The 25,236-nt window shown below is 44.3% G+C and overlaps 1 protein-coding gene across 1 annotated transcript in view; it reads left to right on the forward strand.

The window, feature by feature from the left end:
• The first annotated feature begins 414 nt into the window (after positions 1-414).
• Positions 415-25,236, forward strand: part of SYT10 (synaptotagmin 10) — a 36,877-nt gene continuing 12,055 nt past the window's right edge. Inside the window, exons 1-2 of the mRNA XM_035127965.3 lie at positions 415-705; positions 11,600-11,960. Of these exons, the coding sequence (XP_034983856.1) occupies positions 555-705; positions 11,600-11,960 (512 nt within the window). The 5' untranslated portion in view covers positions 415-554. The remainder of the gene's footprint in view (positions 706-11,599; positions 11,961-25,236) is intronic.

Consider the following 25,236-nt stretch of genomic DNA (forward strand, 5'->3'; position numbering starts at 1 on the left):
AGTCCCAGAGCTCGACGACCCTCGCCTGCACCTCCTCTCCCATTCACCCGCGCTGCGCTGCCATTGGTCCAACTTCCTACCGATCCTCACAAGGCACAAAAAGGCGTTGCTCAGTGTGCTGCTGCTTCTGTTGCTTTATATATATATAACAAACCTCTCCCCCCCCTCTCCCCTCCACCACCCCAATTATCCGTCCTTGTTCTCCTGATGGTGACTCTTCGCTCACTTGCAACGTGTCCTTTAGACTGTTCTCTCCTCTCCAGCGTACACGCGTCTCTCCCGCGATCCCTCCTCCCTTCTCTTTGCGCTGATGCCTTGAGAGCTGGTACCTTATTTCCCTTCCTTCCTTCTCTCTCTCTCTCCCTTTTTTTTGGATGCCTCGCAACAATAATACCGCTGATGACCATCCAAGAGGAAGCAGGTGGAGAATGAAGCATCCTTTGCCCAGGAGAGCCATGGCTTAGCTCAAGAAGGAAAAGGCAAGAGAGGCGCATTGGAAAAGAAAAATAATAAACACCACCGCGCGAAAGAGAGAGGAAGAAAAGGGGGTCAACATGAGTTTCCACAAGGAAGACGGGATGGGCAGCTTGTGCCACAAGGCTCTGCAGATCATCTCCGAGCTGTGCCTGGGAGGGCAAGTGGAGTTGGAGAAATGTTCGGGCATCTTCCCGCTGGAGACCACCAACCAAGGTATAAGCAGCGCAGGTAGAGTCAAGCCTCTCGCTCTCCTTGCGCATCCCTCGGCGCGCTCTGCTTTCCGCGTCCTCGGCCGCTGCTTCTCCCCACCTCGGTCTTGCCCACCCCTTGTGTTGTCCTCTCCTGTTGATCCTCTGTCTGCATCGCATCTCAAGGAAGGAGCGAGAGGACTGGAACCGAGAGGCGTGGGGTGCTGATGGTGGTGCTGATGGTTGGGGGGCGGACATACGCTTCCTTCCACTAATGGCAGCCGCGGTAGTGGGTTTGAGTGGGCGTCTGGAAAGTTCAACTTTCTCCTTTTTTTACCCTTCTACTTTCTTCCTTCCGCTGCCTCCCTCCTTCCCCTAGCTGGGGAGAGCGAGAGAGAAAGGAAAGGGAGTCATTTCCAAATTTCGGCAGGACATTTTCGTGTCCTCAAGGGGCTGGTGCGAGACCAAACAGAAACGTGTGTTTTGTTGTGGCTGGCTAGCTAGATGCACGTCGGAAAGTGGCCATGCAATGCCCCCCGGGGTGGAGGTTGAGCAGCCTGGCAGCGGTTCAGGCTCCAGCCGATCTGGAAGTGTTTCTCAAGAGCCGAGTTGCCGCTGACTCGGTAAAAGTAGGGGAAGGAATAGGGGAAATCATTCAGAAGCCACAGGTACTTCATATGTATGCTTCATTCTCCCTCCTCCGGAAAGGAAAAGGGAAATCTCGTGCTAGTGTATGGGAAGGACCTTTTATGTCTCTTATTTTTAATGGGAACCCCCCCCTCGCCCTTTGGAAAGGTAAAGTGGAGAAAGACCCGGTTCTCCTAGTGAAGCACATTAAAACACAGGAGCTGATATCCGGTGAATCAGTGGTTAATTTCCTTAAAGCCTGCCTGAAAGCCTCATTCCGCTATGAGAGGGGAAAGTTAACATCTTTTCCTCCACGGGGATCTTGTTTGTGCTTGCAACAGCTGCACAACAGGCAGAAATGCAACTGGTGCAGCTTTCCCCCAGGGCATAGAGAGGCAGAAAGTTGTGCATGTTGACTCTCAGTTTGGCACGCAGCTCCTTAAGGGTGCAGAGCCTCCAGAAAGGGAAGAAGAGGAGATGGTGACCCCATAAGAGGGAATGTGAGGGAAGGAATGCATTCTGAATGTCTTGGAAGCAGGGCAGTCATCCTACTTGCTCCACTTGTTGAATGGCAGGACCTTGGGACTCTGATCTGGGACTGCCCTGCTCTGCTTTGGTTCAGAATCATTCCATCCTCAAGACAAATGCCATATATCTTGGCCAAGGTAGCAGAAATGCAAGAAAGAGTTGAAGGCATTTCTTATCTACCCAAAATGTTCTCTCCTGCTTGCTTGCTTCCTCCCATCCATCCCTTGCTAATGAACTCTAATGAGATTCACCAGAGATTTTAAAAGATAATGCCACCTTGTTTCAACATTTTCCTTTCTATTAAAAAAAATTACGATAATAATTGAAGGGCAGGAGAGAGATAGTTATTCTCTAGTTGTTGGGGATGGGGCAGATGAGCTTAACTTTTGTTTTAAAAACTCTGCTGAAGGATGTATAGATATATCTCAAGCATGCGCATGCACATATATGAATGATTATGCGATTGATCTCGCCGCCCTGTGGCCCTCTTGACATTCTTATCATAGCTGAAATTGGCACACAGTTTCAGTCAAGCTGCAGAGCAGGGCAACAGGTGGCAGAAAGGAGAAGCGCTTGAAAGTACCTGTTGCTGCAGGAGGAGAGAGATTTTCATGAGAGACAGAGACAGAGAAAGGACTCCTGTCTGTGTATATTGGAGGGACAGGGAATGACTTCTGTTCCTGCGCCTTTCCTAACAAAAATTTCATTTGGTTTTAAAAAATAATAATCATGTGAATGTAAAGCTTATGTGTGGATTAGCCATCTAGTCCAGAATTTTGTTTTCCCAGCACTGACCAGCCAAGATACCCCCCTAGTTCAGTGATCATAGCTCAGTGGCAGAGGCACATGCCTTGTGTGTGAAAAGTCCCAGGTTCAGTACCCAGCATATCCAGATTATTGCTTTGCTTTTTTAAAAGGATCAGGTAGCAGATGATGTGAGAGACCTCTGCCTGACACCCCGGAGAGCTGTTGCAAAGTCAGAGCAGTAGACTATAGATGCACAAATAGCCTGACTTTGTATAAAGCTGCTTCCTATGTCCTCTTGCAGGTGATGGGCTTTGTACTGGCACTGTTATGTACCCAGAACCTGTTGTATAAGAAGTGTATTGTTGCATGTCATGAATCTACAAAGGAAAATGCAGGGCAGTGCCACTTGAGGAACAGCAGTGAAGGATCTATAGCCTTATAAGCACATAAAGAATATTCTGGCTATACCATAAAAATTACCACCAGCAAGCATCATTTTGTTGGGGATTTGTGTGCCATTTCAGCTCTATACAGTATTGGTGAGACAGTATCTCTTATGCAACAATGTAAAATAGTGATGCAACATATTGTGGTCATCATGGTTAGGGGAGATGGTGCAGTGGTTAGAATATTGAGTTTGGCTGCAGAACATCCTTCTGCAGTGGCATTCTCCACTTCAGTCTTCCACTTGTGAGGATCAGCCAAAATTAAAATAGGTGGGTGGGGTGGGGAATACTTGCTAAGCATGATAGAATGATAGATACCACTAGGTGGGAAAGTAAACAAGCTCTTCTTTTATGCTAGGTTGTTGCATGTCTGTATACCTGTAGATTAGTCATCTGGATTTGCATTGGGGCTGGGTAAGGGCTATGAAGACTTAACACTTCGCTTGCAACTCTTTCAACAACCCTATATAAGAGTAAAATTTATTATTCTCATACAACATTGCCAGGGATCCTGAGGCAGCTGTCATTGCTTCTTCCCTGGATGAATCATAACACCCAGATTCTCAGCTTTCATTTTTAAAAGGGACCCCCCCTCCAGTATTTGTAGAATCCAAAGTATGAGACAAGATGTACAACTACTGTTCCTCTCTCCTCTCCCATTTGTGAGAAATAAGGCTGCTCCCCTGCTTTCAGTGTGTTACTTTGCCGCCGCCGCCCCCCGCCCCTGAAGATGCCCATGGGTGAGAAAACACTTACATGAAGGCCCACAGTAAAAGTCAATTGGGGGCCACAGCCAACGGTGGGTGGAGCCAGAGCTGATGGCAGGCGGAGCTAGATCTAATGTAGGAGGAGCCAGAGACAAAAGAGGGCAGAGTTCACAGCATTGCAGGATGAATGAATCAATCAATCAATTTATTACAGTCACAGACCAGAAATACAGACATACACAGTGATAGAGAACATGTAAACTACACATAGGTTCAAATTAAACTCTATAAGCTAGAGCATGGTAACTAATACAGATATAAAACAGTTAAAATATGGAGGTTAAGGATTGCATAGCTCTTTCTCTCTGTACTACCCCATCCTTTTAGAGTTGTCTGGCAGTGTCAACAAAGCCAGATGACATTGAGGGCAGTATGAAATGGGAAGCCCCACACCAGGTGACAGCCATAAAGGTACATGATGCAGTCATCACTACAAGTTCTATTCAATGCTAGGCCTTCTCAGAGTAGATCCCAACTGAAGGAATGTCAGGGCTTGGCTTTGCACAGTGGCCTGCGGGGAGGAAATCGGGAACTGGGAACTGGTATCCAGCACCAAAGAGCAATCAGGTTCAGAAACATCAGGAATCCAAGCAGAAGCCAGGACCAGAGGAAAAAGTCAGGGTTCACTCCCACAAGATGTAGTGAAGGCCACCAACTTGGATAGTTGGATGGAGGAAGCCAGGATAGATCTGGAAGGATTTTCAAGGAGAGGTTGCAATTATGCAGTTTCTGGATATTTAGCTTATATTGGCAATGGCACAAATGATAAGAATGGTCTAAAGCAGGCATCCCCAAACTGCGGCCCTCCAGATGTTTTGGCCTTCAACTCCCATGATCCCTAGCTAAGAGGACCAGTGGTCAGGGATTATGGGAATTGTAGTCTAAAACATCTGGAGGGCAGAAGTTTGGGGATGCCTGGTCTAAAGGCACACAAGGTTACCTCATTGCTAAGTTTAGCAAATCTGGGTCTGGTCAGTGCCTCCATAGATATGGAGTGGTTCCTTGGAACCACTTATACACCACCTTAGGTTCCATAAGAAAGGTGGATTATAAATGCAATGCAATAAAATAAATAATTGAATTCTTTTTAGCATGACCCTTCCCTGGTTTTTATAGACGTGCATTCTTCTCTTCTGTATACCAACCAGCGTCTGTTATGTGCACTATTATACCTGGTTAGGGATAAGTCCAGTCGCTACACATTGCCACTCAATTTTATCCGGTGGGAATGTTTTTTTTAAAACCCACAGCATGAGTGTGTATCTCAGCGACAAACTGACTTCTAATTATCCTCAAGGGAAAATGTGTATGTATTTACATGCACACATTCCCCCACACACACACACTTCAATACAGAGCTATCGGATGACAGTTGTCAATGGTGTTTACACTGAGTGGCATTAAAAGTCAAATGCAGTTAATTAAAAGCTGCTTCTCCAAGCTGACACAAGGTAAGGAATACCATTTCTAAAACCTTGAATAGGCATCAGCATCTAAAACTTCTTAAAAATCCAAAACAGTGAGACAACCATAGATGTCCTCACAGCCTTTGAATAATTGGTGCTGAACGGGAGTAATTACAGTGCTTAGTCAGCAGTTACCCTTAACACCAAAGCATATTTACACTTTTCTTGTCCTGGAAGCCAGAGTACAGTTGCACTTTTCTTGTCTTGATGATTACATAGTTCCTTTACAATGTTGAGAGCTCACTTACCTGTCAGGAAAACTGAGCACCAATAGGGTCCAGTAAATCCAACAGGATCTCTAAATCTACTAGAAAGCTACACTCACCCAGTGCCAGGAGAGACCCCCAACTGAAATCCTGGGGAGCCACTGCTAGAGATTACAGACAGTACTGAACTATGTGGATCAAAGGTCTGGCTCAGTGCACAGCAGTCTTTCCATGACCTTCTGAACACTGGCAGGGAGGTGGGTTCACAGAGAGAGAGAGAGAGAGAGAGAGAGAGAGAGAGAGAGAGAGAGAGAGAGAGAGAGAGAGAGAGAGAGAGAGGATTTTGCCCAAGAGAACCCCTGAACATGGGGTTGATTTTATCTTGGTATGAGGCCTTGCGAGAACGATCTGCTTGATAGTAGAACAACCAACAGTTTTTCATGAAGATGGTTCAAAATGGTAATGCAGATAAGTTGTGGGGAGGTAGGATTCAAAATATAGGCTGCCTCTCAAGTGCACAGTGTCCAGAACATTTTCAAAGAAACTGAAGTCCTCTTTTGACATAAGCAAAAGTGGCTGCCCTTGAAAAAGATAATGGTTGTGTGGGATGTTTTTTCCCTAAGCACTGTGCCATTGTACAGAAGTTGAAAAGGGAACTGTTGGCTACCCTATTTAGCTGAGAGCAACTGTTGGGATATTCTGAAATTGGCCTGCATATTTTTCTCAACAAAAACAAAAACAACATACCGTCCATGCACAGCGTGAGTCCATGTTACAAAACCATGGCACAGTAGCCCACCAGTTCCTTACAACAGAATATTGAATTGCAAGCAGTGCTTTTCAAATGTGTTTAGTGGTGCATTGGGAGGGGTGGAGCAGGGAAGGTCAACATGACCCAGTTTGACCATTATTATTTTTCTGATTCAAAACATAACAAACAAATTATGTCGGACAGGAAAACAGTGACAATCTCGCGTCTGAAATGGCATGAAGAGAGATGAAAGCTCTTTCTGAGGTTCCCAATACAGACAGGCAGGTCATCATCATGATATTGCATCCATCAGATGATGAGCTCGCATGGATGATATGGTCTCCATAAATGTGAGGAAGAAAAACAGTCTCTGTTTTTTTAAAAAATATTTTTATTAAAATTTTCACAAAAATAACAACCGTATATAAAGAATTAGAACAAGAAAAAGACAAGGAAAAGGGGGAAAAAACAGGTAAAAATAAAGCAAAAATTCTAGTGTCACTTCACATAGTATAATGGGACCTCCTCGGGTTCCCCTCCCTGTGGTTCTTTAACACATTTATACTTAGCAAATTCTAACTCATTTTAATCACCTTGTATAATCTTATTATCTTCCTCTCATATAACACAATCCTAAATTCCACAGTCTATTTGCAACTTATTTTCTGATCTAATATGTTACTTTAGCATGTTTTTTTTAATACAGTTTAAAGTCTTTCCATTCTTCTTCCGTCACTTCCTCTCCCTGGTTGCGGATTCTTCCGGTCATCTCAGCTAATTCCATAAACTCCATCATCTTCATCTGCCAATCATCGATCGCTGGTAATGTTTGTAGTTTCCAGTTCTTTGTAGTTTCCAGTTCTGAAGCATGGTACAGTCTCTGGTTAACAACCAGTTATATTCCATGTAGGAATATGATGGTCAATGATGATCAAAACAGACCATCTTCCAGACCATCTTCCAGCCTACCTAGCTCTGTATCAGTATGATGTGCTTTCTCCTCTTCTCTCTATCTTTACCTAAGAGCAAAAGAACATAAATAGAGCCCTGCTGGATCTTGCCAATGACCCATCTAAGTCCAGCATCCTTTTCTAACAATGGTCAAACAGATCTACCTAGATAATTTAATATTTGTTCATTCTTATTCTTTTCTTCATCATCATCCACCTATAACAATGTACACAACAAAACATGGCCTAATTCACAAGCTTACAGGCTTCACCAACCATTTGTTTTGGGCTACAACTCCCACCCGCCCCAGCCAGCACTTCCAATGGTTGAGGATGACGAGTGTTGTAGTCCAACAGCTTCTGGAAGGCATTAAGTTGGGTTAGACTGAACCAAGATGAGACATGACACAGGAAAAAAGAAACAAGAAGAAATGAAGCAAATGAGAGGGTAAAGAATCTAAAGAAATTCCTGAGGAAGCCTTGGTTGACTACCCATTCTCTCAGGTCTGAATTGAGTAGCCCATTCAAAGCAAGTTCCAAGTACATTATGTGTTTGTTTTGTTGTTAACCTATTAATTTTGTCATATGGGCAGTTGTCATATATTGTAAAGGCATAGCCTCTAAATCAGGCATTGTACCTTCCTGATATCTGAGGTCATCATCTGAGAACTTTCCATGAATGGCCCAGTGCAAAGTGGGTGGTAATGAAGGAAAGTGCCTTCTCAACAGCGCCCCCACCCTGGGTGGAATGCCCTCTGCAGAGGGGCCCACCTGGGCTGGTGCCTACCTTAAATTATGCATGGCATTGAGATCACATCAGTGAGGCCGAGAAGGGGGGGGGTCTTGTCTAGGCAGCCCAGGACCTCAATACACACTGCCTGGGCTTGTGCCCTGGGGAGGTCATTTCGGTGCTAACACAACAGTTTGACTTCATTCCCAAAGGTGCACTCCATTGTCTCTCGAGACAGACGGATGACGACAACAATTGTGAAAGTGGCCTCTGTCATAAGGCTAGAACAAGGGATCATCCACCGAAGTTAAATGTTGGGAGATTCAGGACAGACAAAAAGAAATACTTCTTCACACAGTGCTTATTTAAACTATGAAAATCACTCACAAAAGAGGCAGTGATGTCCACCACCTTGGATGGCTTTGAAAGAGGAGTGGATAAATTAAGGAAGAGTATATGGGACGCGAGTGGCACTGTGGGTTAAACCACTGAGCCTAGGGCTTGCCAATCAGAAGGTCGGCGGTTCGAATCCCCACAACAGGGTGAGCTCCCGTTGCTCCGTCCCAGCTCCTGCCAACCTAGCAGTTTGAAAGCACGTCAAAGTGCAAGTAGATAAATAGCTACCACTACAGCGGGAAGGTAAACGGCGTTTCCGTGTGCTGCTCTGGTTCACCAGAAGCAGCTTAGTCATGCTGGCCACATGACCTGTAAGCTGTACACCGGCTCCCTCGGCCAATAACGCGAGATGAGTGCCGCAACCCCAGAGTCGGTCACGTCTGGACCTAGTGGTCAGGGGCTATCCTTTAAGGCTATCCTTGTTGGCTCTGCTGTCCCTACAGAGTTGAAAAAGTAATACCACTGGCTGGAAACCACAGGGCAGGAGAGTGCGGTTGTGCCCAGGGCCTGCTTGTGGGTTTCGCACAAGCATCTGGGTGGTCACTGTGAGAGCAAGATACTGCACTAGGTGAACCATTGGCCTGATCCTGCAGGCTTTTCTTGTGTTCTTAATGCTTTTTTGCTGCCAGGAAAATATCTGTAAGGGGGTGGGCTTACAGGGAACAGCCACCCCCCATCAATTCCAGCTCTTCTAATGGCTCGGACAACAGCGGAAGGACAGGAGACAGGAAGCAGGAAGTGAGGCCCTACCTGCAGCCTGTGATATCAGCAAGGAAGGAGGGGCCAGCAGAGAGTTCCAGCGGGGAAACAGCAGAGGGGCGTCCTTTCAAATTCACCCCGGAACTGAGGGGATCAACAGCTCGCAAACACAGGGGAGGAGATTTGGGGTCCCCAAACTACTCTGCTGGGGGAGGAGCCGAAAAGTGCAATTGGGAGACTCTGGTAGAACTGAGTAGACATGTTTTCATGAAGCTCTTGCCTTGTAAATGTTGTTGTTGTTCAGTCGTTTAGTCGTGTCCGACTCTTCGTGACCCCATGGACCATAGCACACCAGGCACTCCTGTCTTCCACTGCCTCCCGCAGTTTGGTCAAACTCATGTTCGTAGCTTCGGAAACACTGTCCAACCATCTCGTCCTCTGTCGTCCCCTTCTCCTTGTGCCCTCCATCTTTCCCAACATCAAGGTCTTTTCCAAGGATTCTTCTCTTCTCATGAGGTGGCCAAAGTATTGGAGCCTCAGCTTCATGATCTGTCCTTCCAGTGAGCACTCAGGGCTGATTTCCTTAAGAATGGATAGGTTTGATCTTCTTGCAGTCCACGGGACTCTCAAGAGTCTCCTCCAGCACCATAATTCAAAAGCATCAATTCTTCGGCAATCAGCCTTCTTTATGGTCCAGCTCTCACTTCCATACATCACTACTGGGAAAACCATAGCTTTAACTATACGGACCTTTGTTGGCAAGGTGATGTCTCTGCTTTTTAAGATGCTGTCTAGGTTTGTCATTGCTTTTCTCCCAAGAAGCAGGCGTCTTTTAATTTCGTGACTGCTGTCACCATCTGCAGTGATCAAGAAGCCCAAGAAAGTAAAATCTCTCACTGCCTCCATTTCTTCCCCTTCTATTTGCCAAGAGGTGATGGGACCAGTGGCCATGATCTTGGTTTTTTGTAAATAGCTTTCACAATAAAACCTTTAAAGACAAGATGGTTTGGAGTGTCGTTGCTCGAGGGTAGCCAGCAACCTACCTGATAATACCCTTTCCTTTTCCCTTCCAAGTTACATTGTGATTCAAACATACATTTAGCACAATAGAATTTTCACCTCTGCTTGCTGATTCAAATTGTTTCAGGGCTGTTTTTGTTCTCTGGACTTTTTTATTTTAAAAAGGTAATGCATTTTGATATATTGCCATTTTTGTTTTGGTTACCTTGTATCATGTTTCCTTGTTGTGCTTGTTAAAATTTGCTGTTTGTTTTGTAAGCCACCCAGAGAACATTTGTGGTTTGGCATCATCAGCATCAGCATTACCTAAACAAACAAACAAACAAACAAAGGTCCTGGCCCTGATGCTTCAATTGGAAATTTAATTCCTCTACAACCTCAGAAGGGGGAGAAGCAATGGGAACACCTGGGTAATGTGTTGATGTAAATAAGGGATGAGGAACCTCAGGCCTAGGATCCAAATTTGGCCCTTGGAGACTCTCTATCTGGCCCTTGGAATCCTATCCTGGCCACATCTTCACTTGACTTGCTTTTACACCCCATGTTTTCCCCCCATGGTTAGAACCTGGTAGTTTGAACCTGCACTCGACAGTTCCTCTTGCTTGCCTGGATCAAGGATAGAAGGGGGAGGGGACTAGGCTATCTTACAAAGGTGAAATTTACATTTGTGGCTCTGACCAATTTTGCCTCTGGCCCTGCCTATCATTGGCATATGGCACTCAAAATCTTACCCAGAAGACCCTCCAGCTGAGATAGGTTCCCACACTTCTGGTGTAAATAATGCTTGCCTGTTTGCATCAGTATAAGCAGAAAAAGTCCATTTGGGATGCAAGAATCCCCTCCAAGAGAAGTTTGTGCATCATGTTTTCTCTTTAACTTTCTGCTTCTGCTTCCATTTGTTTTCTCTAGCCCTTGTCTTGCTCCTAATGTGCTCTCTGCTGCATATGAAATATGATCAACTCTTTTGTTAGAAACACTGTTTGTGCCATTAATTGTGTCATTATTCATCCCGCATTACATGAAGGGGTGAACTGTTGTCTCCTAGTGTGTGCCAGATGCTGATGCTCCAAGCTGGGTGGTGTAGCTGTGGGATAGATCCAAATTGGATGATGTAGCTATGAGATAATTTAGCCTCATATAACCAACATGCTTAACTCTAATTAATGCATGAAAGGGTTAAGACCATAAAGTAAGCTGTCCTGCCAGGCTTATCTAGGTCACAAACTTGCATGGATGGCCACACCCCCTTTTGGCTCCACCCACCATGGCATGGTAGCTGGTGAAAACAATAAGGAGCATCAAGAGGATGAGTAACTGCTCCCCCAACTTCTGCTGATAACTGACCCTGGGGGAGGGATCTAGTGGGAGCTCATGGGGGTCATATTGGCATACCTCTATCCTAAAAGCTAGAGCCTTCACTGTCAGAAGGTCACGATCTATGCAAGTTTATGTTGGACTTACATCTGAGTAAATCAGCAGAGGTTTTGGGCTGCAAAATTAATCAGTCTACCAATTATATCCATTACATCTTTGATGATTCTTGCAAGCAAACGAATTAAAGCTATCTGGATGATATCACCTTGTCTTCTTGTTCTTTGCAGACATCTCTGTCAGCTTGCTTGCAGTCGTCGTCAGCTTCTGTGGGCTTGCCTTGCTGCTAGTCTCACTTTTTGTCTTCTGGAAGTTGTGCTGGCCATGCTGGCGGAGCAAGCCGATGACATCGAACGCTACAAGCATCCCTCAGAGCACCTCCAGCGCTCCCACTGAGTTTCTGGAAGCTAATGAGAAAAAGGAAATGATTAAAGAAAACGGGAAGCCCTCCACGAAAATCCTTGAGGCGGCAATGAAAATTAGCCACACTTCACCTGATATTCCAGCAGAGGTCCAGAATGCTCTGAAGGAACATCTAATCAGGCATGCACGCATGCAAAGGCAGATCACTGAGCCTGCATCCTCATCAAGGTAAGAGAAATAGAAACTAACACTTTTTATATAAAAAAGCAGCTAAGAAAGACCATTTGGCTGAGAATTAAGGAATGAAAAGAAGATGAACATCGTATTCTTAGCCTTGTGGCAAGGATATAAGAGACACAGGAACAATAACCCTACTGATATACATACTGATTTCTCTGACAATTTCAATCAAGAGTGTGTGTGTGTGTGTGATTGGCAGGTTTACATAGGTCATTTTTAAAGTCTGTATCTCCTGACTTTAAGGAAAGAGACCATAGCAGTAAATTGCACATTAGAGTTGCTGGTATATTTGTACAGTGAGGGGCAAAGCTCTTTTACATCCTAAGCCCAACCATGTTTATTTGGCTACATGGCCAATTAATACAGATGACTGTTTGCCGAAATCATAGGTTACCATGGTATGCAACCTGCAACCATATGGCAGCCCAGTTGTCTGTATTGTCCTGCAAAAAATAAAAATAAAAATTGGTGACCAATATCTTGCCACACTTCATCAGAAATCTGGGGGAAACAAGAAGAGAGTAGTTAAATGTCCCTAACCACTTAGCAGGATGACACATGGTATATAACGGCCATAACAAGTGTTTCCCCACCCACAGCAAAGAATTTTTCCACTTGGAAAATGTTTGCCTGTGTTCATGCTCTGACATGGTGATTTCAGTGACATTCCTTTCTAAATCAGTGTGATTCAGATGGCAGCCTAGATATCGGATACTAGTTGCACAATTCATAGAACATTACAGGTTTCCAACTTATGCTCCATGTTGCTTGCTATTGCTTGCTTGTTTTATCTGACACATTTATATTCCAACCCATGCAATGGCAAACTTTTGTGACACCACTAGCAAATATTACATAACGTTTCCAGTCCTCCTTAATTCAAAGTACTTACTTTGAAATATTCTTGAAAGCTCTCATATTTCAAGGATTTGGAGAGTGCATGAAAATATGAACATCAATAAAAGGCGGTGTCGTGCTATTGCTGTGAGGGCCCCATAACAGTTGAGGCACAAAATATGTAAAATGAGACATAATACTGGAGCAACTTCAAACTTAACTGCTCTTAGTGATCAAGTCGTATTTGAAAATAACACCAACTCTTTTTAGCAGTTAACATTTCCATCCTTAACTGACATCAAGGCATCTCTGAGAACAATACCATTGCACTTAGTACCACCTGTAGCCATCAATCAAGGAAAGATTTTATGAATAGAGTGACAGAGGCATCTAATTTTAATGCACAAGGAACATCAAGGCGTGAAATACACATGTCCTCTGCAGATGAAAGGATTTAAGTAACGCTTTTTTCAGACACAGAAAGAGAAAATGACAGCTAGGAAGTGACAAGTGCCATGAGTGACAAGTGCCATGAGAACAAACAGATAATCATAGGTGATGAATGTAAAAGTTCTGACTTTCTACTCAGTGAATTATTTACATTATTGCATTTACGTGCAACAAATGCCTCTTTTATATTTGCACCAGAATAAACCAGTACAAATGTATCCAGCAAGTGGGCACCATAATTGTTGAGTTCATGTATGAGTATAGTACGTATGAGTAAGTGACCAATGAGCTCTATGATATAAGCTCATAGTAAAATGCATAGGACATAATATGGTCTGACAGGCACAAGTGGAAGTCATGTTTGCATGGATTTTGTTTTTCAGCTGTGCAGGCAGCATATTTGTACAAAAGGACCAATTTCATTTTTTCCAATGATGCTTTACCATAAAAAAACATGGGGGAAAACATTTATTTTTATATGCACTGAACTATGTATTTCAATTATTTATATAAGTGTTCTAGTATATATAAGCATTCAAGTATATATTTTTTCATTGTCTGTCTGCCTGTCTATCTATTTGTAGGCCCCTTCCAACTCTACAAGTCTGTAATTCCATGAAATCTGAGTTAATACAAGTCTGTTTCCATACAGCTTTACAACAACCAGAACTTAAATATCATAGCCAACAATGGCCGATGGTTATGTTTTCCATTCATTGTACACATTAACCCACTGGTGCATGTAAATATAAGATTTGGTTTGTATACGAAACATGCTGGGCTGCATTTAGACCAATGGTTCATGCACCCTAGGGTGAAATATCATATACAGCTTACACTAGACAAATATCTTCCATTTGCTTGTATAAACTCTATACACACAGAATAATATGCATCAGTTGGTTAATATTTATTTTATAAAGCAATTGTTTTAAAGCTGAATGCTCAGTGCGTGGAAATGAACATGTATTAAAAAATTTATAGGCCACCATGACTTCTGAATTTACAAAAGCATTTACTTTTGCACTTGCTGATCAGGGAATATGCATTCATTCTTGTTCTACCTTTACCCATCTGAGTTCCCTCAGACCCTATCGCTGAGGCGGTCCAACCCCATGCATCTCAGATCTCAAAAAGACAGACATCTGTCAGGATGTCAGGAGCATTGGGGGACACACCCATAGCAACCCCACATTTACACCAGCATCAGCAGCCGCCTCCAGGCACCAAATCTCCATTCATTCATCCATCCCTCCTTCCCTCCTTTCTGCAGCTGGTATCAGAGCTTCAGCAAGTTGAGTGGCTGGATGGATTAGACCAGGCATCCCCAAACTGTGTCCCTCCAGATGTTTTGGCCTACAACTCCCATGATCCCTAGCTAACTGGACCAGTGGTCAGGGATGATGGGAATTGTAGTCCAAAACATCTGGAGGGCCGAAGTTTGGGGATGCCTGGATTAGACAGAGACAGAAGCTGGTTGAAAGTCCTTGGGTGGGTAGGCAGAGGGAGGGAGGAGTTGAACCTCTAATTAAAATCCAAGCTGAAGAAGAAGCGCTGTGTGTGTGTGTGTGTGTGTGTGTGTGTGTGTGTGTGTGAGAGAGAGAGAGAGAGAGAGAGAGAGAGAGAGAGAGAGAGAGAGAGAGAGATGCTTGCCTCAAATTTACAGCTCATATTTGTGGCAAGCAATATGACTAATCAAGATTCCTATCCTGAGCCAAGGAAACCTGAAGCTCAGTGAAGTCTCTGTTGGCAGCTGGTTTGTTTGTTTCCCACCATAGTTGCCAGTGCTGTACCATATATTCTTCTGTTATGTATCCCTGCATGATAATAAACTTTAGAAGCTGAGGTACTTGCCTGGAATCTAGTTTCAAGGTGTTGTCAGCAACGTGTTGCATCCTATGTGCTAGGATAACAAACAGTGGTGTGTGCCTAGGCCTATGTAACCCTTTCTCTGCAAATCTTCCAAATTCTTCCTCACATTTTTAATAATAATAATAATAATGTTTATACCCTGCCCATCTGGCTGGGTTTCCCCAGCCACTCTGGGCGGCTTCCAACAAAATTTTAAAAATACAATAAAACATCAGACATTAAAAACTTCCCTAAACGGGGCTGCCTTCAGATGTCTTCCACTGGAATCATTGTGTTACAAGCAAGGATGTCTTTGACTGACTCAATAATAAAACTGACAAATGAACCTAAGTAGTTTCCACTGAAAAGCAGCTTAGATAACCTCACATCATGATTTTTCTAGTTTCAATCATCTAATATGAAAGTTGACTGGTATAGACGGGGGGGGGGGGGTTGAATGTGAGAAATCTTAATTGGAACACTTTACATCCTCTTTATGTTTTATGCTATTAAGGAAGGGGGCTGCTTATGAAAAGAAATCATTTTTCAAGTCTCTGGATCCCCAACAAGCAATAAATGACACCAGAATAAGTATTTCCACTTTGCTGTTGTTTATCTCCGGAGTGCAATTTAGCTTCACTCCAGAGTCCATGGCAGGCTGAAGAATATCCTTGTTGATATGGGGGGGGGGGGGAGAGAGAACCAGAAATTAATGGCAGGAAAGTGCTTTTGGAGCAATGTATCTTAATCCACTGTACCAAGGCGAGATCAACAGTGTTTTCTCCAAAAATAAAGTGAATTTAGGAGTGGAGTGTTTGAAGGTGAGGGGGGAAAGACTCTCAACCCTTGGCATGGCCAGACCAATACATTTTGTGGCCTGAGGCAGAGCATCAAATGTTGTCCCTCCCCAAGTCAAGGGGCATAACCTAAGGGAAGCCAAATGTGACAGATTCCCTCACTGAAAATGGAAGCTCAGTAAAGAGACCAATTTTCTGGGCGTTTAAAACTATCCCTGTGAATAACAGTAGAGATGTCTGCTCTAACTGTTTGTGGTAGTGTTTCTATATTAAATTGCAGCCAGGGGTTTTACTTATGTGAAGAATGTCTCGTGTTCACTTATTATCCCCCACTCAGAGGTTCAATGTAATGTGGAAGCACTTCTGGTGCAAAGCTAGTTCTTTTATTTATTTGCACTCAAGGAAAGTTTTAACCTTGACGGTTTTTCATGTGAGGCACAACGCTTCGTATCAGGCAAACACTCTTCACCGAAAACTTTAAAATATTTATCAGCACCCTTGTTTAACACTAGTCTCAGGATAGACTATTTCCACCTAGAATAGCTGCTAGTATTCCTATACCAAAACACTCTCATAGCCCCTTCTACGATTTTGAATTCCTCTCAGGGAATCAAACTGGGTTGCCCTGCCTAGCTGACCCCTAATCCTTATCAGAACAGGTCCCCCTTTCCTGCGTGCCCCTATCTCTTTAACTGTCAAGTGCTGAATTTTTGACTCACCAGTCCTTCATGATTAACTGACATTCTGACTAGCTCTGATTGGTTGCTGGGTCACCAGCAGGCTGACTCAGGGCCTGTCCATCACACCAAGGTATTTTGACAGCCAAGGTTCTGGAGAGCGCCTCTCTAATGTTTCATAGCTTATTGTAAAACATTAAAGCAGAAGGGGCTAACCTGTTGTTGGACTCCCAGCTTCCACTACCTCTGATCATTGACCATGCTGATGAGAACTGAAGTCCAACAACATCTGGAGAGCCACCTCTGCTTTAGCCACTGCAATAGCAGTGGTGGTGCAAGAGCTTTCCGAAACCAACCTGGCCACAATGCTTTGCTCTAGAGAAGGAGCTTATGTACCTCAGAACAAGACATGAGCAAGAAGGTCCCTGAGGTGAGCGACAGAAGGAGGAGGTGCCACTGCTGGAACACACATAGGTCGACTTCACCTCAGGTGCTGAAATGTCTTGCATTAATTCTCCCAATCTTTCAGTAATATGTGATAGTACAGTGGTACTTCGGTTTAAGTACACAATTGGTTCCGGAAGTCTGTACTTAACCTGAAGCGTACTTAACCTGAAGCGAACTTTCCCATTGAAAGTAATGGAAAGTGGATTAATCCATTCCAGACGGGTCTGCAGAGTACTCAACCTGAAGCGTACTTAGCCCGAAGTATGAGTGTAATTGGTTCTGGAAGTCCGTACTTAACCTGAAGCGTACTTAACCTGAAGCGAATTTTCCCATTGAAAGTAATGGAAAGTGGATTAATCCGTTCCAGACGGGTCCGTGGAGTACTTAAACTGAATGTACTCAAACCGAGGCATACTTAAACCGAGGTATGACTGCACGTACATGGGCTTTTTGTTCATTTCTTCTTTTGTTCATCATTTTTAGCCACTGTAGCAAACCTCAGCAGTGACTCACACAGCCTCACAGCCACTATGCCCAGAATGCCTTGCTCTGAGTAAATACCCCCTTGACCTTTCTAAGAGAGGAGGTGGCAGGCCAAGCCATTGGACCAGGGATATGCCAGTTTGCCAGGAGGGAGGCACAACCACCTCCTGAGACAATTGCTTCCATTTCCCTAATAATACAACTGCCCCTGGATCTTATGACGTCCAGCCTTAATGTTTTCTCACAGTCTGTGTTTTCCTCTTGTACAGACTAATCCATGGCATTTGGAGTGGATCCTAACTCTGGTCTTCCTTGTGGAATCCATAGAAGTATGGGGGTCCAAGCATAGGCATGCACTGAAACTGCTCAACTGAATAATACAATATGCTTTTCGGATGCAAGACTTTCTTAGTACTCTGACCCCAGAGACCCCTCCATGTCAGAATTCAGGTTCAGCCACTTACAGCCCCAGCCTGACCCAGACAGAAGGAAAATTTCCAGATACAATTACTAGCAGAGGCATTTTTAAAAAAGAATGGTGGGGAGGTTAAAATGAGTTTTCGGGCTTTGTGAAGAGATGGAAAAGCAATAACATGCAAAATATTGCAGCCGTAATTAATGGCAAATTGTCTGAACTTCTTTGTCCTTGCTCTTAATAGAACAGCCAGGAAGGATTAAATGAAAATAAAAATGGATGGCAACTATTAGAAAACCAAGATTAAAAACAAATGATACCAAATAACACATATTCTCAGGGGGTGCTGACGGTTTACCCAAGGGCTCAGCAAGGCAAATTGAATATGTTCTACTTGTTGGACTCGATTGTTTTAACCAATCAAGGAGATTCCTTCCAGAGTTCCTGAGTGAGAATCTTACCATTTCTATAAGTACAAGAAAACAGGTTTTGAATTAAGGGAAGAAATGCAGAGGCAACACAGAGACATACCAGGTCAATGTATCAGTTAAGCCATCGCTCATTCAAGCATTTCTACACATGTTGAAACTGAATGGAAATCAATGCAATGCAGAAGTAACCGATGTGCTCTCCAGCTGTTGCTGGACTCAGCTCCCATCATTCCTAACTAATGGTCGTGCTGGATGTGGCAGTTGGGAGTTGTAGTCCAACAACATCCTAAGGCAGGCATCCCCAAACTGCGGCCCTCCAGATGTTTTGGCCTACAACTCCCATGATCCCTAGCTAAGAGGACCAGTGGTCATGGATGATGGGAATTGTAGTCCAAAACATCTGGAGGACCAAAATTTGGGGATGCCTGTCCTAAGGACACCATGTTGGCTGCCTTTGACCTGATGCAGGCATAGGCAAACTCAGCCCTCCAGATGTTTTTTGGCCTACAGCTCCCATGATCCCTAGCTAGCAGGACCAGTGGTCATGGATGATGGGAATTGTAGTCCCAAAACATCTGGAGGGCCGAGTTTGCCTATGCCTGACTTAATGCCTGGTTCACACATGCCTGTTCAACTACCGGTGTCTCATCACTTGGCTAATACATGTGGTGACTCATGGGCAGACAGAAGTCATCACTTGATGCTGCGGTTAAATAAGCAGCTGATATCTGCTTTAACTGTTATTTTAAACCTCGAGGTTTTTTATACTGTAATTTATTGATTTGGAGGGTACCTGCAAAGGTAAGCTGGAAATCCATGAAAACGATCCATCAGCAATATACATGCACATGTGAATCAGCCCTGGCCCGGGAACAGAGAACTCTTTGGGAAAATATCTCAAATTGTGAATGGCGCAACATTCTATATAAGTGAGTGTTTTGAGCTCCCATGCTGGTTCAGAGCATCCAAAACTGAGTCCGTGTGTCTACCTTGCACAACCAACAAATCAGATGAAGCTGAAGGAAAATGCTGTGGGTCGCATTGCTCACCTTTGATTCCAAGAAAATGTGGGGTCAAGAAGCACTCCCGCCAGGTCCATCCTAAGCAAGCGAACTGAAAACCCATCAACCACAGACATGATTGTCTCTCTGAGAACCTCTGAATCTTCTAGATCAGATTCGTCAAGTAAGTTTTTGGGCTATGGAACTTGCAAGAGCAGGGAGGGGAGACGGGTGCAGGGACAGTTGTGGAACAGTGGGGAGCTGGGAAGAGATTGGAAGTCGCTGGATAAGGGTGGGGGCAGTTGGACAATCTTTAGTCTTCTGCATGCCTCTAAATGTGTGTACTGTAGAGGGTGACGGGGGGTGCACAGATCCTGCTGGAGAAATCCAGCTGGCTGTTTTCTCTTCCATTGCTTCTCTGCAGTGAATTTCCATTTTTTTTTAAAAAAAATCCACTGTCTGAATTGAAACTTCGCTGCCATTCTATGAGCTTCCAACCTTAACCAGGTTGCCAGGTGTCTGAAGGCTTTTGTAGTCCAGGATCTAAGTGCTGGCAAAGGTTGGATTTTTTAATTTACCAAGGGAGCCAGAGAGATGAAGCAGTGCCCCGAGCAGTACAACAAATCAGAGTGCACTGCACCAGCCTGGGAAAACAGGGCAGCAGGTGTGAGCCATTAACGGTGCGGCATCCCAGCTACCTAATTGGCCGAGTTTCTGATACTTCGGCGCAGCAGTCACATGAAGGCCCATTGTTCCTGCAGACTCGGAAAAGCATTCCCATGTTGCCATGGGAACGGCGACGCACTTAAATAATTAACGCATGAATTAGCCCTATCACTGAAATGTTGTGACTCGGAAGCCTTGCAAACTGCCGTGGCATCGGAACATTGGCTTACTAGAGCGAAAGTGCCACTTTACATTACACCCGCCTGGGAATAACTGTTAGTGGCATATATAACATTGCAGCACTTCAAAAAGATGGGAGGGTATGGCAGAGGGAGATTGCAATTTAGTGATTACATCATTCTGTATTTTGAAATGGGCGTTTTGAATTTCAACGGAGCATTTGGCAACTTGGAAAAGACATCTCACATTCCGTTGAAAGGAAAAAAGCAGGGGGTGAACGGATGTACGGTTACTGTTTCAGATACAGGGCAGCTGAAAATGACTATGGCAATATAAAATCATAGAATTGAAGAGTTGGAAGGTCCACCCCAGAGGCCATCTAGTCCAACCTCCTGCAATGCAGCCACCCACAGCTAAAGACTCCCTGACAGATGGCCATCTGTTCAGAAAGCTCCAATGAAGGAGTCCATTCTGAGGGAGTCCATTCCACTGTCAAACAGCTCTGACTGTCAGAAAGTACTTCTTTCGCCTTTCTTGCAATTTGAATCCATTGGTTCAGGTCCTGCCCTCTGAAACAGCTCAAAACAAACTTGCTCCATCTCACAACCCCTCAGATATTTGAAGATGGCAGTTGAATCACCTCCCATATCATCATCAAAAGACAGACAATCATAAGACCTTTGCCATTATAATCTATAGTCTGTCCCATTCCATTGGCTCAGGCTGAGAGATCGCCTCCTGCTGCTGCTGATGATGATGATGCTATTGCAAAATATTCATTATTCCAATGTCCAAACATGAGTGCTGTTGCTTCTCAAGGGCGCCAACTTGGGCCCCAGATTATGGGTGCCCAATGGCACCCACAAAGTAATGTGACGTCATGATGTCACGATGTCACATTATGTCAGAGTGCCGCAGCAGTGCTTCCGAGGCATCGTGGGGCCTCAGAGCTCACGTCGGAGGTCTCACGAGACCTCCAACCTGACTTCCAGATTCTACCAGAAGTCACGTTGGAAGCCTGACAGGCCTTGGACATCAATTCCAAGGTCCCATGTTGTGGGGGCCCAGGCACCCAGAGCCCCTGTAGAGTTGGCACCAGTGTTGCTTATGTCGTGAAAATAGCACCGTCCATGCACAAAAGGTAAGTATCCACAGGCTTTGGGAAACAGTAAGTTTGCAGAGGTCCAAAAATTAGACCCAATGAGGAGAGGGTCTGCTCAGCAGCTATGGAGTACCACCTGACTGTAAAGGGGGGAGGACTGGAAAATCAGGTGGGAGAGGGAATGGGATTGAGTATAACGGAGAGACTGAAACAGTGAACAGGAGCATACCACACTGCACCATGTTAGTGCTGGTCTCATTTGTAGAGAATCCTAATCGGTAAAAGCTAAAACAAAGATACTTAAGAGCAGAGCGTTAAGTTTTCCACTTGGCTGAAAATGGGAAGGGAATGAATGAGCCTGTTGCATCTCCCAAGATTTCTGCATTAAAGAGGCTTGGAGTAGATTACCCTTGTGGTCTCTACCACCTTCTGTGATTCTATCTCCCCAGGGATTGCATTCCATCATTTGAGTGCCACCACCCCAAAACCCCTTGTACTGTACTTGCCCATCATATTTTCAGCGGAGATGAGACAGAGGGCAGGCCCTCTCATGCCGCTCTCAGGGCTTGGTCAGGGTCATATGGGTCAAATTATGGATGCCATTAAAATATATGCAGAAGGGCCAAAGGGAACTTGGATGGTGGAAGAAATTAGAAGACCAGGGATTCTATAAATTAAAAGATATGTTTGATGAAGAAGGGAATTTAGTTACAAAAACAGCTCTTTTAGAAAAAATTTTGTTGTTTAGTCGTTTAGTCGTGTCCGACTCTTCGTGACCCCATGGACCATAGCACGCCAGGCACTCCTGTCTTCCACTGCCTCCCGCAGTTCGGTCAAACTCATGTCCGTAGCCTCGAGAACACTGTCCAACCATCTCGTCCTCTGTTGTCCCCTTCTCCTAGTGCCCTCAATCTTTCCCAACATCAGGGTCTTTTCCAAGGATTCTTCTCTTCTCATGAGGTGGCCAAAGTATTGGAGCCTCAGCTTCACGATCTGTCCTTCCAGGGAGCACTCAGGGCTGATTTCCTTAAGAATGGATAGGTTTGATCTATTTTAGAAAAAATAGGAAAACAATATTGGCTGATAGTAGAAGGACTTTATGATTTAATAAAAACAGGAAGAGCAGAGGAGACAATGAGGACAGAAATGAAAATAGATATGGTGCTGAACAAAAGACAAATAATGGAGAAAGAGATAGCAGGGCTGATATATAAACTGATGATAAGAGAAAAAGACAGATTGACAAGGATAATCCAGATCAAATGGGAGCAAGAAGGTATGATTCATTCAAACACGGTACAAGAAATGATGAAGAATATAAACAATATCAAAATAGAAAAGTATAAGGAATTAAGTAGTTTTGTTTTGGTTTTACTAAAATGGTACAGAACCCTGGCATAAATGGCGTACATAGTGAAAGGATTTAGCCCCAGATGCTGGCATTGCGATTGCGAAAAAGGATTCTATTCACACATGTGGTGGGAATGCAATCTGGTTAAGGAAAATAGTGGCAGAGGATCATAAGGGTAATTTCTGGACTATTCCAAATAAACATAGAAATTAATAGGGACTTGCTATTTTCGGGAATATTGGGAAATAATAAAGTAAAAAGTAACAATCAAGAGTTGTATAAGATCATGATTTTAGCTGGAATGGCAGTTATTACTCTAGGATGGAAAGAAAAAGCTAAATGGAATATGGAAAAATGGAACGATTACAGTATGTTTTTGAATATGTACAATCAGAAATATTTGCACAGGTAGCAGCAGAGGATAGATGGGAAAATAAATGCCAAAAAATTGCAAACAAGTGGGCATTTTATAGGAATTGGGTAGAAAGGGGAGAAGCCAACCCGAATATACAAGCACAAATGAACAGACTGTCCACATGGTTAAAGATATGAAGAAGGAAGTCCTGATCAGGGGGGAGGGGGGAAGGGAAAAAAAGGCAAATTGTAAAGATACGTGGAATGAACTTACGCTTTAGTGAAGTTAATTAATTAATTAATTAAAAAATATGGCAAATGATGGTCCTGGGGGTAACCTGGCCCTGAGCTGTCATGGACTTTTCAAAGGAGCCCTTCAGTTTGGTTACTTGAAATAGACAACAAACATAGCTGGCATAGGTTCAACATTCTATGGCCCAGTTTGTGAGCTACATTTTGGACAAACTGGAGCTTCTGCAGCCACACAGAACATAAGAGCATGAGAAGAGCCTGCTGGATCAGGCCAATGGCCTATTTATTCCAGCATCCTGTTCTCACAATGGCCACCTAGGTGCCCTTGGGAAATCTTCAGGCAGGACCTGAGCACAAGAACACTCTGCCCTCCTGTGGCTTCCAGCAACTGGTATTGCAGTAGTTCAGTATGGATGTAACTAGGGCATGGATGGCAAAGGTCAGGTCCAGCTATTCTAAGTAAGGCCACAGCTAGCCAAAGATGCATAAAGCCCTCCTAGCTACCTCCACAAGCCTGACTATACAAACAGATATAACTAAACTAATATTGTTACATATTTGATTCCAGGATGCTAAATGCGCTTCTTCTCAACCTAAGCTACTTCACAGGGTTGTTGCTGGGGAGAGGAAATGGGATATTCACTGCCTTGATATCCTTGGAGTAGGATTTGTTGTTGTTGTTGTTTAGTTGTGTCCGACTCTTCGTGACCCCATGGACCATAGCACACCAGGCACTCCTGTATGCCAATGCCTCCCGCAGTTTGGTCAAACTCATGTTCGTAGCTTCGAGAACACTGTCCAACCATCTCATCCTCTGTCGTCCCCTTCTCCTGGTGCCCTCAATCTTTCCCAACATCAGGGTCTTTTCCAGGGAGTCTTCTCTTCTCATGAGGTGGCCAAAGTATTGGAGCCTCAGCTTCACGATCTGTCCTTCCAGTGAGCACTCAGGGCTGATTTCCTTCAGAATGGATAGGTTTGATCTTCTTGCAGTCCATGGTACTCTCAAGAGTCTCCTCCAGCACCATAAAATGGTGATGGTGCTGGAGTAGGATACGAATGTAATAAATACATGAAATGGTTGCATGAGCCCAGAGTACATTTACACAGGGCCGTCTTGAGCAGATCGCGCGCCCTGGTGCTGAGGGGCGGAGATCGCTCCACCGCCCGCCCCGCCCTCGCAGGGCACAATTGGTTTCCTCCTTGCCAGGCCGGCGCCCAGCTTACCAGCCCCGCGCCGTGGTGCACTGCGCCACCAGGGGTCTACGAAGAGCCGGCCCTGCATTTACATATTGATAAACCACAGTTGATTGTTGCATCTGAATGCAGTCAGAGTGCTCAGATGAAATGTGATGAAGAGACAGGGGGGGGGGCGAAACAGGCTTGCATCTGTGCGGCTTGCACTTAGTTCAGTCTGACATTCCTGTTCAACAAAAGATGGCAACTTGAGGGTTTTCCATTTAGCAGACACTCTGGGTGTAAATGGAAAGAGTGCTTTTTCACGAAGCACAACACAATAGTTTTCTCATGGACAATTTGTACTCCCGGTATGAAAGAGCGAGCGTCACAGCTGGGTCTCTTCTTTATTTCAGTGCACTCTAAAAATGGAGAACCTGGAGAGTGCTGCACAGGTACAGGTACCTTCCCCATGCATGGATAACAGGGAAACATGCAGACAAACTGCCTCTTAATGACATTACATTCTGTGTACAAGAGCAATTGGCAGGCTGGCAAATTCAGCTTTGATAGGGGTGAAAGAATCTTGACTTAAATTCAATAGGGGGTAGGGAGAATGAGGTGTTAAGAACAAAATCTGTATGTCCGTGCGAAAGTAAAATCAAAAGTACAGGGTTTTGTTCTTGCAAAAAGAAAAGAAAAGTGGGGGTTTAAAAAAAACAATATTTTAATTAAGCAATGTAATCTCCAGGGGAAAGTACTCAACAGAACACTGGAACATTGTTCCGTCCCGTCCC

This window comes from Zootoca vivipara, chromosome 9 (genome assembly GCF_965207765.1).
Source record: "Zootoca vivipara chromosome 9, rZooViv2.hap1.1, whole genome shotgun sequence".
Classification (NCBI taxonomy): domain Eukaryota; kingdom Metazoa; phylum Chordata; class Lepidosauria; order Squamata; family Lacertidae; genus Zootoca; species Zootoca vivipara.